The 15,774-nt window shown below is 46.1% G+C and overlaps 1 protein-coding gene across 4 annotated transcripts in view; it reads right to left on the reverse strand.

Moving 5' to 3' along the window:
* Positions 1-15,774, reverse strand: part of LOC136620987 (protein unc-93 homolog A-like) — a 91,829-nt gene that overhangs the window by 50,718 nt on the left and 25,337 nt on the right. For all 4 annotated transcript variants that reach the window (XM_066596138.1, XM_066596139.1, XM_066596140.1 and 1 more), the window contains 2 exons: positions 14,020-14,249; positions 7,980-8,156 (listed from right to left, as the gene is read on the reverse strand). In XM_066596138.1, the coding sequence (XP_066452235.1) occupies positions 7,980-8,156; positions 14,020-14,249 (407 nt within the window). The remainder of the gene's footprint in view (positions 1-7,979; positions 8,157-14,019; positions 14,250-15,774) is intronic.

Consider the following 15,774-nt stretch of genomic DNA (forward strand, 5'->3'; position numbering starts at 1 on the left):
TGCATTTTACTGTGTGGCTGCTGGGAGTTGTAGTGCTTCACTATTACCCATCTAGGCCTGTTTGCAGCCTTCCGTATAATTTTTTTCTGTCTGCAGTTTGCGTTACATAACCACTGTCAGCCTCCAAATGTACGCCAATAATTTCATAATTTTTTACACCACTCTGTGTCTGCCATCAACTTCACGCACAGCGTGTGACGATGGCCCCTGATAGAGGGAAAGTCATATACACGCTATATAGCCCGTATTCTTTTTCAAAAATTTTTTTTAAAAGCTCCTTCTTAGGGCTAGCTCTAGCCATCTGAAATTTACTGGGTGTCTGGTAGGATTTGTAGTGAATCACTATTGCACAGCTAGGCCTGTTTGCAGCCTTCTTTATTCTTTGTTTCTGCCTGGAGTTAGCGTAACATAACCGCTGTCAGCGTGAAAGTGTACGCCAATAATTCCATAATTATTCACACCGCTCTGTGTCTGCCGTCAATTTCACACACAGTGTACGGCGAGAGTCACTGATAGAGGGAAAGTCATATACACGCTATATAGCCTGTATTCTTTTTCAAAAACATTTTTTAAAAAGCTCCTTCGTTGGGCTACCTGTGACTGTTTGCATTTTACTGCCTGGCTGCTGGGAGTTGTACTGCATCACTATTGCACGGCTAGGCCTGTTTGCAGCCTTCTGTATTCTTTGTTTCTGCCTGGAGTTAGCGTTACATAAACGCTGTCAGCCTCCAACTGTACGCCAATAATTCCATAATTATTTACACCGCTCTGTGTCTGCCGTCAACTTCACGCACAGCATATGGCCGCAGCCACTGATAGAGGGAAAATCATATACACGCTATATAGCCTGTATTGTTTTTCCAAAAAATTTAAATAAAAGCTCCTTCGTTGGGCTACCTCTGACCGTCCTAAATTTACTGGGTGTCTGGTGGGAGTTGTACTGCATCTCTATTGCATGGCTAGGCCTGTTTGCAGCCTTCCTTATTCTTTGTTTCTGTCAGGAGTTAGCGTAACAATACCGTTGTCAGCGTGAAAGTGTACGCCAATAATTCCATAATTATGAACACCACTTCGTGTCTGCTCTATTCGTAATCCACCATGCTGAGGGGTAGGAGTAGGGCTAGAGGACGTGGACGCGGGCGAGGATGCGGAGGTCCAAGTGAGGGTGTGGGCACAGGACGAGTTCCTGGTCCAGGTGAATCGCAGCCGGCTGCTGCGGGATTAGGAGAGAGGCAAGTTTCTGGGGTCCCCAGCTTCATATCACAATTTATGGGTCCACGTGGTAGACCTTTATTACAAACAGAGCAGTGTTAGCAGGTCCTGTCGTGGATGGCAGAAAATGCATCCAGCGATGTATCGACCACCCAGTCTTCTACGCCGTCCACTGCTGTAACTCTGAATCCTCTGGCTGCTGCTCCTCCTTCCTCCCAGCCTCCTCACTCGATGAAAGGAGTTTGTCGTGACCGATGCCCAACCTTTGGAAAGTTCCCAGGGTCCAGGTGATGAGGCTGGGGACTTACGGGAACTGTCTCAAGAGCTTTTAGTGGGTGAGGAGTACGATGATGATGAGACACAGTTGTCTATCAGTGAGGTAGTAGTAAGGGCAGTAGGTCCGAGGGAGGATCGCACAGAGGATTCGGAGGAAGAGCCACTGGACGATGAGGTGACTGACCCCACCTGGTTCACTAAGCCAACTGAGGACAGGTTTTCAGAGGGGGAGGCAAGTGCAGCAGCAGGACAGGTTGGAAGAGGCAGTGGGGTGGCCAGGGGTAGAGGCAGGGCCAGAGCGAAGAATCCCCCAACTGTTTCCCAAAGCACCCCCTCGTGCCAAGCCACCGTGCAGAGGCCTAGGTGTTCAAAGGTGTGGATGTTTTTTAGTGAGAGGGCGGACGACCGACGCACAGTGGTGTGCAACCTGTGTCGCGCCAAGATCACCCTGGGAGCCACCAGTACCAGCCTCACCACCTCCAGCATGCGCAGGCATATGGCGGCCAAGCACCCCACCCAGCAATGTCTCGCAGCGTCCAGCTGTCGCTAGCGCAAGCGCAAATACGCCGCTATGCACCCGCACGCTCAAGCTTTAAACGTGCACATTGCCAAATTGATCAGCCTGGAGATGCTGCCGTACAGGCTTGTGGAAACGGAGGCTTTTAAAAACATGATAGCGGTGGCGGTCCCACGCTACTCGGTCCCCAATTGCCACTATTTTTCCCGGTGTGCTGTCCCAGCCCTACACCAGCACGTCTCCCGCAACATCAATCATGCCCTCACCAACGCGGTTACAGGGAAGGTCCACTTAACCACGGACACGTGGACAAGTACTGGCGGGCAGGGCCACTATATCTCCCTGACGGCACATTGGGTGAATTTGGTGGAGGCTGGGACCGAGTCAGAGCCTGGGACCGCACACGTCCTACCCACACCCAGAATAGCAGTTCCTTCCTCGGTTCTGGTATCTGCAGCAGTCTATGCCACCTCCTCTAAACCCTCCTCCTCCTACGCAACCTCTACCTCTCAATTGAGAAACGTGAGCAGCACGTCGCCAGCAGTCGGCGTGGCGCGGCAGCACAGCGGTGGGAAAGGGTCAACAGGCCATGCTGAAACTACTCAGCCTAGGTGACAAGAGGCACACGGCCCCCGAGCAGGGTCTGACAGAGCTGACCAACCTCTGGTTTTCGCCGCTGAGCCTCCTACTGGGCATGGTCGTGTGTGACAACGGCCGTAACCTGGTGGCAGCTCTGCAGCTCCGCAGCCTCAGACATGTGCCATGCCTGGCTCCCGTCTTCAATCTGGTGGTTCAGCGGTTTCTGAAAAACAACCCGCACTTGCCTGACCTGCTCGGAAAGGTGCGCCGCATCTGCGCACATTTCCGCAAGTCCACAACAGACGCTGCCACCCTGCGGACCCTGCAACATCGGTTTAATCTGCCAGAGCACCGGCTGCTGTGCGACATGCCCACACGGTGGAATTCTACGCTCCAAATGTTGGCCAGGCTGTATGAGCAGCGTAGAGCAATAGTGGGCGGCGTAGTGGGAGTCAGCCTCCCCAATTCTTTACCGAGGAGTGGGCCTGGATGTCAGACATCTGCCAGGTCCTCGGAAACTTTGAGGAGTCTACCCAAATGGTGAGTGGCGATGCTGCAATCATTAGCGTCACCATTCCTCTGCTATGCCTGCTGAGAAGTTCGCTGCAAAGCATAAAGGCTGACGCTTTGCGGTCAGAACAGGAGATGGGGGAAGACAGTATGTCGCTTGATAGTCAGAGCACCCTGATGTCTATTTCTCAGCGCGTTTTGGAGGAGGAGGAGGAGGGGGAAGAGACAGCTGGGTCCACTGCAGAGGGTACCCATGCTGCTTGCATCTCATCTTTCAGCGTGTATGGGCTGTGGAGGAGAAGGAGGAGGATCCTGAAAGTGATCTTCCTAGTGAGGACAGCGATGTGTTGCGTACTGGTACCTTGGCACACATGGCTGACTTCATGTTAGGCTGCCTTTCTCGTGACCCTCGCTTTAGACGCATTCTGGCCACTATGGATAACTGGGTGTACACCCTGCTCAACCCATGGTACAAGGAGAACCTTTCCACTCTCATTCCCGAAGAGGAAAGGGGTTCGAGAGTGATGCAATACCACAGGGCCCTGGTGGACAAACTGATGGTAAACTTCCCATCTGACAGCGCTAGTGTCAGCAGGTGCAGTTCCGAGGGCCAAGCAGCAGAGGAGGTGTGGAGATCAGGCAGCATGTTCAGCGCAGGTAGGGGAACACTCTCCAAGGCCTTTGCCAGCTTTACGGCTCCCCAGCAAGACTGCGTCTCCACTCCTCAGTCAAGGCTGAGTCAGAGGGAGCACTGTAAAAAGATGGTGAAGGAGTACGTAGCCGATCGTACCACTGTCCTCCGTGATGCCTCTGCTCCATACAACTACTGGGTGTCAAAGTTAGACACGTGGCACGAACTTGTGCTGTATGCCCTGGAGGTGCTTGCTTGCCCTGCCGTTAGTGTCTTGTCAGAGAGGGTTTTAGTGCAGCTGGGGAAATCATCACAGACAAGCGTACCCGCCTGTCAACTGCCAGTGCCGACATGCTTACACTCATAAAGATGAACAAAGCCTGGATTTCCCCAGACTTCTCTTCTCCACCAGCGGAAAGCAACGGTACCTAAAGATTCATTTCGCTGCAACCGCAGAAAAAGCACTCTTCTGTATCGACGGTAAAACGGGGCATTTAGGTTTGTCAATCTGTCTCTGATATTAGACATCCTCCTGCTACTCCTCCCCCAGAAACAACATGTCATCGCGCTGAACGGCCAATTTTTATGCGGCCCAAAAGGCTCATCTACCAATGTTTTTACTTTAATTTAACCAATTTTTTCAACAGGGCTGCCTATAGGCTCTGTTACAAATTAAGCAACAGTGAGCTGTATCTTTCAAACAATATTTATGGGTTTCACCTGCCCTCTCAGGTGATAGATTTTTCAGAGGTACATTTGTACTCTTGGCACACTCATTTTTCAGGCCCACGCCTACACTCTTATCCAACTAATTTTTCCAGCCTTCACCTACGCTCATGGTACCCCAATGTTTCAGTGGTTGGCCTATACTATTACTACAGAAATTTTACTGGGGTCTGCCTGCCTATACTTCTACTACAAGAAAGTTACAGGGGTCTGCCTATACTGCTGCCACTGAAATGTAAGAAGGGTCTGCCTATACATCTGCCACGTAAATGTTACAGGGGTCTTCCTATACTGCTGCCACAAGGATGTTACTGGGGTCTGCCTATACTGCTGCCACAAGGATGTTACTGGGGTCTGCCTATACTTCTGCTACAGAAATGTTACTGGGATCTGTCTATAGTGTTACTACAGAAATGTTACAGGGGTCTGCGTATACTTCTACTACATTAATGTTACAGCGGTCTGCTTATACTGCTGCGACAGAAATGTTACTGGGGTCTGCCTTTACTTCTACAGAAATGGTACTGGGGTCTACCTATACTGCTGCTACAAAAATGGTAGTGGGGTCTGCCTATGCTTCTGCTACATAAATGTTACAGGGGTCTGCTTATACTGCTGCTACAGAAATGTTACTGGGGTCTGTCTATACTGTTACTACAGAAATGTTACTGGGGTCTCCCTAGACTTCTGCAACATAACTGTTACTGGGATCAGCTTATACCTTTGCTACAGGAATATTACAGGGGTCTGTGTATACTATGGGTGCACTAAGTCTTCCTATCGCCGTGCTCTACCTATCTGGCCCCCCCAAAAACCCAGACTGACTAGGGCATGGAGTGTGGGCCGAAGCCAACATGTATTTTCTCTCACGTAACGTCAGCTATCCGGGGCACTGCAATGGGATTTCTTTATGTACCGTCTGTGGGTTCCTGGGAGCCACCCATGCTGTGGGTGCACACAGACTTCCCATAGCGGAGTTGTACCTGCCTGGCACTTTAAAAAAAAAAAACAGACTGACTAGGGCATGGAGTGTGGGCCGAAGCCAACATGTCTTTTCTCTCACATTACCTCAGCTATTCGGGGCACTGCAATGGGTTTTCTTTATGTTCCGTCTGTGGGTTCCTGGGAGCCACCCATGCTGTGGGTGCACATAGACTTCCCATTGAGGTGTTTTACCTGTCTGTCCCCAAAACACTGACAGACTTTGGTAGGGTGCAGAGTGCAGATGGTTTACCCCTTGCGTTGTCGATGAGGTATCCGACACCCAAGCAGAATGAGTAGTGTGTGGACACATGGAGTCACCATTGCTATGTCACTCGCAGCACCTTGGGCCACACAAGGTGTTTGCTGGGACAGAGGCTGACCCAGGGTCGGCTCACTTACTTCCCACACAGAGTATTGCTGCATTGTGGAGATGTGTAGAAGTGCTGGGCTGGCAGCTGAGTCCCCTTTATGCGCACGTTTTCAGCTCCTGATGGAGGTGGCACAGGATTGGAATGAAGATCGAACGTCAATTTCTCATCGATTCTCTACAGCATTGTGGGCTATCGCCCCCCTTTAAAGAGGGTCGCTACCTGGCCCTGCCAACCCTCTGCAGTGTGTGCCTCCGGTTCCTCCTCATGGCAGATGCGCTTATAAATAGACATGAGGGTGGTGTGGCTATGAAGCCATCGTGTGGCATGAGGGCAGCTGAAGGCTGCGCAGGGACAGTTTTGTATGCGCTGCGGATGCAGGGTCATGCGGGGGGGTTGGGCAGCATGTAACCCAGGAGAAGAGGCAGCGGCGTGTCCCACAGGCAGTGATTGTGCTTGGTTGGAGGTAGTGTGGTGCTTAGCTAAGGTGTGCCTTGCTAATGAAGGTTTGTCCAAAGTAAAAATTGTTAGGGGGAGGGCCCACTCTTGCCGCTCTTGTGGCTTAATAGTGAGACCTGGGAACCTGAGATGCAGCCCTGCATGTTGCCCCTCGCCTGCCCTATCCGTTTTAGTGTCGTTTCCATCACTTTCGTAGGTTTTGCAGATTTTCACAAATGAAAACCTTAGCGGAACATGGGTCATATACAAAAATGCTCGAGTCGCCCATTGACTTCAATGGGGTTCGTTACTTGAAACGAACTCTCGAGCATCGCGGAAAGTTCGACTCGATCAACGAGCACCCGAGCATTTTGGTGCTCGCTCATCTCTACCAAGGACAACATCTGCATGGAATTTATATGTTCTCCCTGGGATTGCATGGGTTTCTTCTTCATACGTATCACCTGTATTCTATGGTGCATACACTTATTAAGAAGAAGAACTAAAATGTTATGGCTCTTAGACAGCGTTATACATAGGTTTAAGGGGTATTGGTGAAGTTCTGGTTATGTTCAAACAAATTTAGACCGAACCAAACTGTCACGTTGTGCTCCTAGGACCTGTAGTTCTGTGGGTTTCCAGGAGTACACTTGCACAGGTGTGGGATGATTGAGTTGGCTTGATGCATACTGCTCCAGCCAGCCAATCACCACTAGTCTGCTGCACATAAATACCAGTCGCACTTACTAGAGGATGCTGATCATTTATGTTCTCCTTATTCCTCCCAGAACCCTGGTGTTTGGAGTCATGCATGTGTTGCTTGGTGTTGCTGCATAAAGGAACTTGTGGCTGGGATTCCTTCATCTATTGGTGTGAACAGTTTCCTGTTCTATTTGTATGCCATTTACCATCAGTGGCGAGCCAGGCCCCTAGGTTCCAGCGTTGGGCCATCCCAATTGGGATGATCGGCTCGCTTGCAGGCAGGACTTGCTGGGGTTTAAATTGTCTTGTAAGAGTAGGGACTCATGAGACAAGGAGGACCCTTGTCGTGGGCTTGTGAGCTTAAGTGTCTTGGCCAAAATATTAACCAATACCTTGTACGTACTTCAGCTATTTTATCTGCTTATGCGAGTTAGTATTCCTGGTAAGTATTTTGGTGTTAATCAGTCATTGTTTAAAAATTGCTTGCAAGTCTCATTTTCTATTCAGTCTGTCTTAATTCCCCTTCTATTCGCGTTCGTCCTGGGCGTGGTTTGCATTGCGCTGAGGTCGGTCGTGACACAAACTTTTTACTGAAGTTCGGCGAACCATATTAACTAAACTTTTCAAAAGTTCAGTCAACATTAATGGGTATATTGACTGCAATATGTACTATAATGGAAATATTAGTTAATTAGACAGCACTTTTTTCTGCTGCATCTCACTGCAACGATACCAAATTCACATAAAATATTTTGGACTGAAGAGAGAAATATACACAAATCTTAAAGGGGTGTTCTGAGATTTTTTTTAAAACATTGTATGGGTAGAAAATGCACACAAATAAAGAAGCCATATTTGTTGACTAGATGTCCACCACCACCCTTACTAGTCTAGTGCAGTGAGTATGGTTTATCTTTTTTGTTTTTGTGCATTTCCTGCCCATCCTTTTTTATTTTCAGAAAACCCCTTTGTTTATATTTCATTCATTCATTCACAGCTAGCTTAAGCAAAAGAGAAACAACTAAAATCATCTTACCTGCATACACTCCTAAAATGATATAAACTAGCATAAATGGTTGTGATGGACTGTAAGATGTCTGACTCCAATTTCCACTTTGCTCACTTAAGTTTCCAACAGTCTGATTCCAATTCCCAGATGACAATAATAAGGGTTCACTTGCACCACAGTCTGTATTATTTTCGATTGTTTCAGCTAAAAAGTCAAGTAAATTCATTCTAGATTATCCTAATTTTCACATGAAAAAGTAAAAAAAAAATTAAACAATCTTAAAAAGAAACTATTATCACAAAATTACATTTCATTAATTATGGCTCATAGTACAAAATTCACATACAGAATGTATGTATACGTGGCCTTTTCACTGTTGATGCTTCGGTTAATCCCACTACTAGTACCCTCTTCATGTATGTAAAATGCCTGCCAGATTCTCATCTATCTATCTATCTATCTATCTATCTATCTATCTATCTATCTATCTATCTATCTATCTATCTATCTATCTATCTATCTATCTATCTACGGGGGTGGCCATTGTGTCTACCCTCTGCCTTCCTCTGCAGGTGATTATATATATATACAGTATGTATATATATATATATATATATATATATATATATATATATATATATATATATATATATATATATATATATATACAGATGGTCCCCTACTTGCGAACAGGTTCCATTCCAGGAGCCTGTTCGCAAGTCCATTTTGTTCGCAAGTCAAACAAATGCGTTTTTACAGCGGGCACCCGGCGGCAGCAGTTCCGACGAGCCGCGCTGCTCGTCTGAACTGTTAACACTTTAAATACCGCTCTGACAGCGGTATTTAAAGTGTTAACAGTTCTGACGAGCGGAGCGGCTCGTCGGAACTGCTGCCGCCGGGTGCCCGCTGTAAGAAACAGCCTGCACCCAACGTTCAGGGGGCCCGTACAGCGTCCCACGATGAGATCGCGGGACGCTGTGTGGTTGCTAGGCAGCCGGGGACCTCCTGAAAGGCCCCAGGGCTGCCTATGCAGAGTGCCTATCAAGCGCACGGCTTGATAGGCGCTGTGCATAGACAGCCCTAGGGCCTTTCAGAAGGCCCCCGGCTGCCTAGCAGCCGCAATCTGACCGGACAGGCTTCTATCAGGCTTGATAGAAGCTTGTCCGGTCCCTGCACAGTATGATGTAATGCTATCCCTGCACAGTATGATGTAATGCCATAGCATTACATCATACTGTGCAGGACAGATAGTTCGTATCTTGCAAAATTCATAACTCGAATGTTCGCAAGTCGGGGACTATCTGTATATCTCAATCACTCGTTCTAAAAAAAAAATCAAGCAACTAGATTGAGTTGTCGGAATCAAAGAGAACTTGTCTTTGAAGGGTTCCTCATGATATCCTGAGGTATATCTCTCTACATTTGCTGTAAGTGGGCCTGTATATCATGCAAACTTGTAGGCTGTTGAAGTTGGCATCCCAGATGGCCCCATACATGTTTTATTGGGGATAAATCTGGTGACCAGGCAGGCCCTGGAAGTGTTGTGGAGGCATTTCTATGACACCCTTGTGTGTGCAGCTAAGAATTATCCTGATGTTAAATGCTTCTTGGAAGCCCTGTCATGAGAGGAACACATGTGGCAGCAGGATGTCCTGAACATATCGCTGACCTGTCATTATCCCTCGTACCACTACTAGGGGTGACCGACTGTCGTATGTCATGGCCCCCTAGACCACCACATCAGCTGTGGGGGCAATGTGCCAATCCACAGCAAAGGCAGGATTGATGCATTCACCCTGAGGTCTCTAGACACAAATACTGCCATCGTCATTGTCCAAACTAAAGCTGGATTTGTAACTGGAGACAACCGGGTTCCACTCTGTAGCAGATCAGTTTTGTTGTTCACAATACAACTGCAAATGGAGGTCTGTCTGGGATTACATGAAGAGGTTAGAGCAAGCCTAAATCCACAGAACTTCTATGCTTAGTTTTCCAAGATGTTTAGGACAACCGCCCTGATATGTTCCTTCAAAAAGTGTGCGGAATTAATGCAGTTTTGAAGGCACAGGTTGTTCATGCCAAACATTGATTCAATGTAAAGTTCTTTTTTGGTCAGTCACTTTGCATTTTGTTTGTTGATAAAAATAAACTATTAACACTCCTATTTTTGAAACCATTCTTACGTCAAAGCATTTTTTCCACACCTACCTAAAAGTTTTGCATAGCACTGTATATAGCAGTCTGCCTGTCTTCATTCTTTTGGGAAGTGATGCATACCTGACCTTGTATATCCTTCTATCAGTATATCAATAAATATGTCTGCTGGCAATGATTTTTGAGTTGATTTTTCCCTTTGTAATGATATGTTTGAAAGTGTTAGTGTAGGGACTTGCAAGATAATCAGGGACCCTTGACATTGGTTGCAAGCTTATGTATTTTGACCAAAATATTAAATAATACCTCTTATTGTTTTTGTAATAAGCAGTCTGGTTTTAGATGCTGGGTGAGCCTGGGGTGTCAGTCCAGTGTGGTTCACTTGTGAGCTGCGGGGTAACTTGCTGGGCTGAATTTCACGTGGTGTCATTAATAGGTTGTAAGCATGCATGGCGCACTACACATATCAGTTAGTCTGGCAACCTTAGCATGCCATATATATGCGCAAGTATAATAGTAATGTAAGAGTAACCTGTACTAGTGTTTTACACATTATTTTATATCAGGATTATTACGGGTTATAATGGACTCGTTAATACAGTCAAAAACAGAAGTTACCAGCTGAGTAGAGGAGGCGTTAGTAAAAATATTCATTCATGTAAACAAGCTAAGATAACTGCCAGCTTTAGCAAAAGTATTTTCATGCTAGCTGGAGATAATCTAACTGCTACATCAATTGTAACTTTTTGAATAATTTGATTATTGCTGAGCTGGAGGAACCTGACCCCCTGTCAAAGGATGACTAGATGATAGCCGGGCAATGTCTGTTCATGATTAGCTCATGCTACAGGGTTTTAAAAAAATAAATAAATATATATATATATATATATATATATATTTTACTCAATAAAGAGCATCAGAGAAGGAAGTGAATCTTGAAATGCCACTTGTCTGTTTCACATTGTATTCTTCTCCATTGCATTATATATACACAATTTGGCATACTTAATTGAGGCTACGCTATTCTTTGAGTATCAGCTAAATTAAGTGATTACTCCAACACTAAGCAGGCGCTCCCCCCAATATGTATGGTATATGGTAGGTGTGTTAATGGGTTGTTCATCAGTATCTTGCACTCGTGCTATTATCGCGAGTTTGTGGATGCAACACAGGTTACAGCAATGCAGACCACAGAGTACAAATGAAAACAATGTGTCAGAGCTCAAATATAGGAGCTCCTGTGTTCCAAGTGGTGGCTCTACCTGTTGAGCTATCCAGCCCTCTGATAAGCTCCTCTGCTGAATCCTGTTTCTTGGTCCAGTTCCCTGTTTTGGCTCCGCCCTGTTCCTAATTGGGCGCTCTATATAAACCTGTCCTGGTGTCATCCTCATTGCGAAATTATAGTGCCTCCAAGCCTGTAGTCAAGCTCCATAACCTACCTACTCCTCCACATGGCAAGCGGATATACTTGTGTACCAACCTCAGGCTTGCCCTGACTATGCTACCTGCCTGCACTTGTTACAAAAAGAGGATCCGAACTTGAACAAGACCATGACACAATGTTTATTTTTTGACAAAAGATGTTAAATGAGTCTCAGGATAAAAATAAATGATCAGGGGATTTGGCTTCGGCATGTGGAAGCAACCACACAAAGCTCCGGACCAACATAGCTCTTTCTAAGGCCGGGCTCATACGAACAATACAGATTCCACATGCGGTTTCCCACAGCAGAATCTGGCTGTGACTCCAAGCAGCAACCCCGAGTACCTGCTTATTCTGTACTGCAGATGACCACGGACACTCACTGTTGGTCATGCACAGTACAGATTTTTTTTATAAATATTTGTATATGTCAATTGCTGATGGATTGTGGATCAGACAACCTCCATTAACTTCAATGGAGGTGATCTGTGTCTAGTCCGCAGCAAAATGGAGCACGTTGCAATTTTTCTGCGAGTGTGATGGAAAAAGAGATTTTTACATACCTTTCAGTGCATCTAGCATTTCCTGCAGATCCTCTGTGTGGACGCTGACTGCAGATTCCATAGCAAGAATTTGTTCATATGAGACCGGCCTAAGCCTAGACACTGTGCAGACTTGGTCCCCTCAATACCTACGTGGTGGCTCTTCTCCAACATGGCACCAACAGACTTCTGTACCTGATGGCATCCTGACTCAGGTTCCCAGTAGAGCAGCCGAACCGGTACCATCATGGTTATCCCTTGACCCAACAGACCTCCAGGCAACTGCTGATGTCTAATGAGCACACCTCCATTCCAGTGGGGCTGCAGCCATGTGGAGTGGCTTCTCCTCTCCAATACAGAGAAACCCCAGTGCCTGGGCTTGCGGACAGCTCTGTAATGTCATTACCTGCCTCTTTGTCAATCACAGGCAGCTCTCAGCTATTGAATGACAGCTGAGAGCTGCCTGTGAATGGTTGAAGTGCTCAGCCAATCAGAGGCAGCCCTTGCAGGGAGCGGGGATTTAAGATCACCGCCTGCTGAAAGCTCTTCATAGCAGTTCAGGAGAAAACACAGTTAGACGCGACTGAGCCCCGGCAGCTGCAGAGAGGTAAGTATATATTTTTTAACATTTTTTACACATTTTAGGGATGATTTTCAGGGAAAGGCTTATATTTAAAGCCCTTCCCCAAAAATCACTGCAGGGCTTGCCGGCAGCCCATTGCTTTCAATGGAGCTGGCTGTAGCACCGGTTCCATTGAATTCAATGGGAGAACATCGTGCTTCTCTGCCACAGCTGTGCCAGAGGATCACGATCTTCACTGTATGTTCTCAATGGGGTCGGGGCTGCTGCCGACGGCCCCATTGATCACAAGGTGAAACCCCTGGATGCAACAGCATTCAGAGGTTTCACATTCAAAAAACACCAATGTCGCAGTTACCTACGTTTTAACAAACGGTGTCCTATAATTTTTGCCGCAGATGTTTTTGCGCATGTAAAATTCGCACATGTGACCGCTGCCATTTGAAAGCATTGGTTCTATATAGTGCAAATAATTGGACGTTAAAACGCCCGTGTGACTGAGCCCTGAACAGGCACATGATATTTTGTCTGGTTTTGCAGCCGTGAAAATCACCTCTGTAAAACATGACAAAATGAAACCATTGCTATTACTACGTGCGAGAAAAGATAAGCCTTGCGGGACCTTTCTTTTTTTTTTTACCTATTGCAATAGCGCAAAATTCAAACAGTAGAAAAAAAAAGGATTTTGACTTGTTCATGCGTATATACACTCCGCAGTGGCGAGTGTATTTCTGCATGCGCTCATCTGTTTATGCCCTGAGTCTGATGGTCACAAATTGTTGCTCCATATGAACCCTGTTCTGTTCCTCCAGACCTTCTGAAAGAGGAGTTCATGCTGTCTGCGTTTGAAACTCATACCTACCGATCACTCTTTTTATATAAACAATGTGGTTAAGAAGAATTTCCCATTGCTAACTGCATATATTAAATCATTTACTTTGATTAGAAAAGTATTCAATAACATTTCTGAACAAAACTGTGTGTTCGGCTTTCAGTTACTTATGCTGGACAAACATATATAGCATCTCTCTATCAGGAGATGTGGCAGGAGAAATAGCTGACAATCAAAGTTGTCTGTTGTAGGAAGAAGCTTCCCAACTCATAAGTAGACCTACCAGGATTGATGTAACATTCATATCAGCATAGCACACGCATTTCTGCAAATTATTAATTAAGTTCCTTGTACAATTTTAGCAAAAGAAGATGTTTCTGCCCTGTATCCCTTCAATTAAATGGGCTGAAAGGTCCCCTTTAAAATTTTCAAAACAAGTAAGAATTAAATGTTATCTAGAATTGTTAATAACCTAAGAACTTAATGTTAGAAGTAAACAAGTCATTAAATAATTTTCAAGGCTAAGTGTTTCTTACCATTTCGTTGTGCGAAGTTTAATAGTAAAGAAGATACTAGATTCCCCCAAATACGAGATGATTGGAAGACAAAGAAAAAGATTCCAAAGTATTGGTTGATAACATGCATATCTTTATTACCAGAGTTTAGTGCGTGTCGCCTTGCACTTACAGTAAGGTATATGCATTTTGCTGTCCAGAAGGGAGTTGCCCCTAGACCTAACAACACAGATGCTGGGATGAGGGTATACCTGAAAAATCAAGCCAAAGCAAACAAAATTAAACAAATAGCAAAAAAAGGCATTTAACTGTACATATAGGTCTGAAAAATTATAAAATGCACAAGTATTCTCATATAAATGCCTGGGCTTATGAAACATTTCTATATATTACTAAGGGCTCAGTCAGAAGAGCAACCTTTTTTTACGCACCTATGTGCACATACAAAATGGATGTTAAAGATGCATGTGCCCGAAGCTCCGTGCCCATTGCTTTCAATAGGCCCGGCGCTACTGCAGCTGGCCCCATTGAAAGCAATAGGATAATGGCAACCCCCGCAGTGATTTTCCGCGAAGGGCTTTAAATATAAGCCCTTCCCTGAAAATCATCACTAGCTGCTGTAAAAAATAAAAAAAAAACATATACATCACCTCTCTGCCGATGTGAGGGCTTAGGCGCGTCTTTTCGCTGATTCCCTGGCACTGCTGTGAAGCTCTTTCTCCTGCCAGGGATTTAGAAATCCCTGCCTCCTGAAAGAGCTGGGTCTGATTGGCTTAGCACTCAGCCAATCACAGGCAACGCTCAGCCATTCATTCAATGACAGCTAAGCGCTGCCTGTGATTCGTCACAGCGCTCAGCCATTCATTGAATTCAATGACAACAAAGTGAAGCCATTGACAACAAGGTGAAGTCCCTCGATTGACACTTTACACACAATTAAAAAACGCATCAAAAACACATGCAGTTTTTTATAGTGTATGCTGTTTCTTAAAAACATATGTAGTCTTTGAATACTGCATGCAGGTTTTTTTAATGTGTTTTTCGTTATTGTAGTTCACAGTAGAATACAAACGTTATCGCACCCTAAGGCCTCATGTCCACGGGGAAAATCAGGCCCGCTACAGATTCTCCATGTAGAATCCGTAGCGGGTCCCTCCTGCCCCACGGACATGAGGCATAAAAATAAGAATAAACTTACCTCTCGCCCGCTCCGGATCTTCCCTTTGCCGCGGCTTCATCTTCTCTCCGTCGCGGCCGGATCTTCTTTCTTCAGCTTGGCGGATGCGCAGGGCACGTCGGTTACGTGCCCCGCGCATGCGCCGGCCCAAAGAAAAAAAAGCCGGCCGCGACGGAGAGAAGATGAAGCCGCGGCGAAGGGAAGATCCGGAGCAGGTGAGTAAATTCCGATTTTGGTCTCCCGCGGATCCGGACGGCTTCCATAGGCTTCAATAGAAGCCCGCGGGACCCGTCCCCGCGGGAGACCCGCACGAAAATGGAGCATGGTCCAGATTTTTTCATGCTCCATATTTTTTAAAATCACTTTTATTGACCATCCATGGGTATTTATCTACCCGCGGGTGGTCAATGCATCCCTATGGGATGCGGATCCGCGGGCAGGAGAAGAGTTAAAATCCGCTGCGGATTTTAATTCTTCTTTTGCCCGTGGACATGAGGCCTAAAGACACTCTCACACCTACATTCAGAAAATACAGCTTGAAATCGTGGCATTTTTACTGCAATTTCGAGCTGCAGTTTTGAACACATGATTTAATGTAC

This window comes from Eleutherodactylus coqui, chromosome 3 (genome assembly GCF_035609145.1).
Source record: "Eleutherodactylus coqui strain aEleCoq1 chromosome 3, aEleCoq1.hap1, whole genome shotgun sequence".
NCBI lineage: Eukaryota > Metazoa > Chordata > Amphibia > Anura > Eleutherodactylidae > Eleutherodactylus > Eleutherodactylus coqui.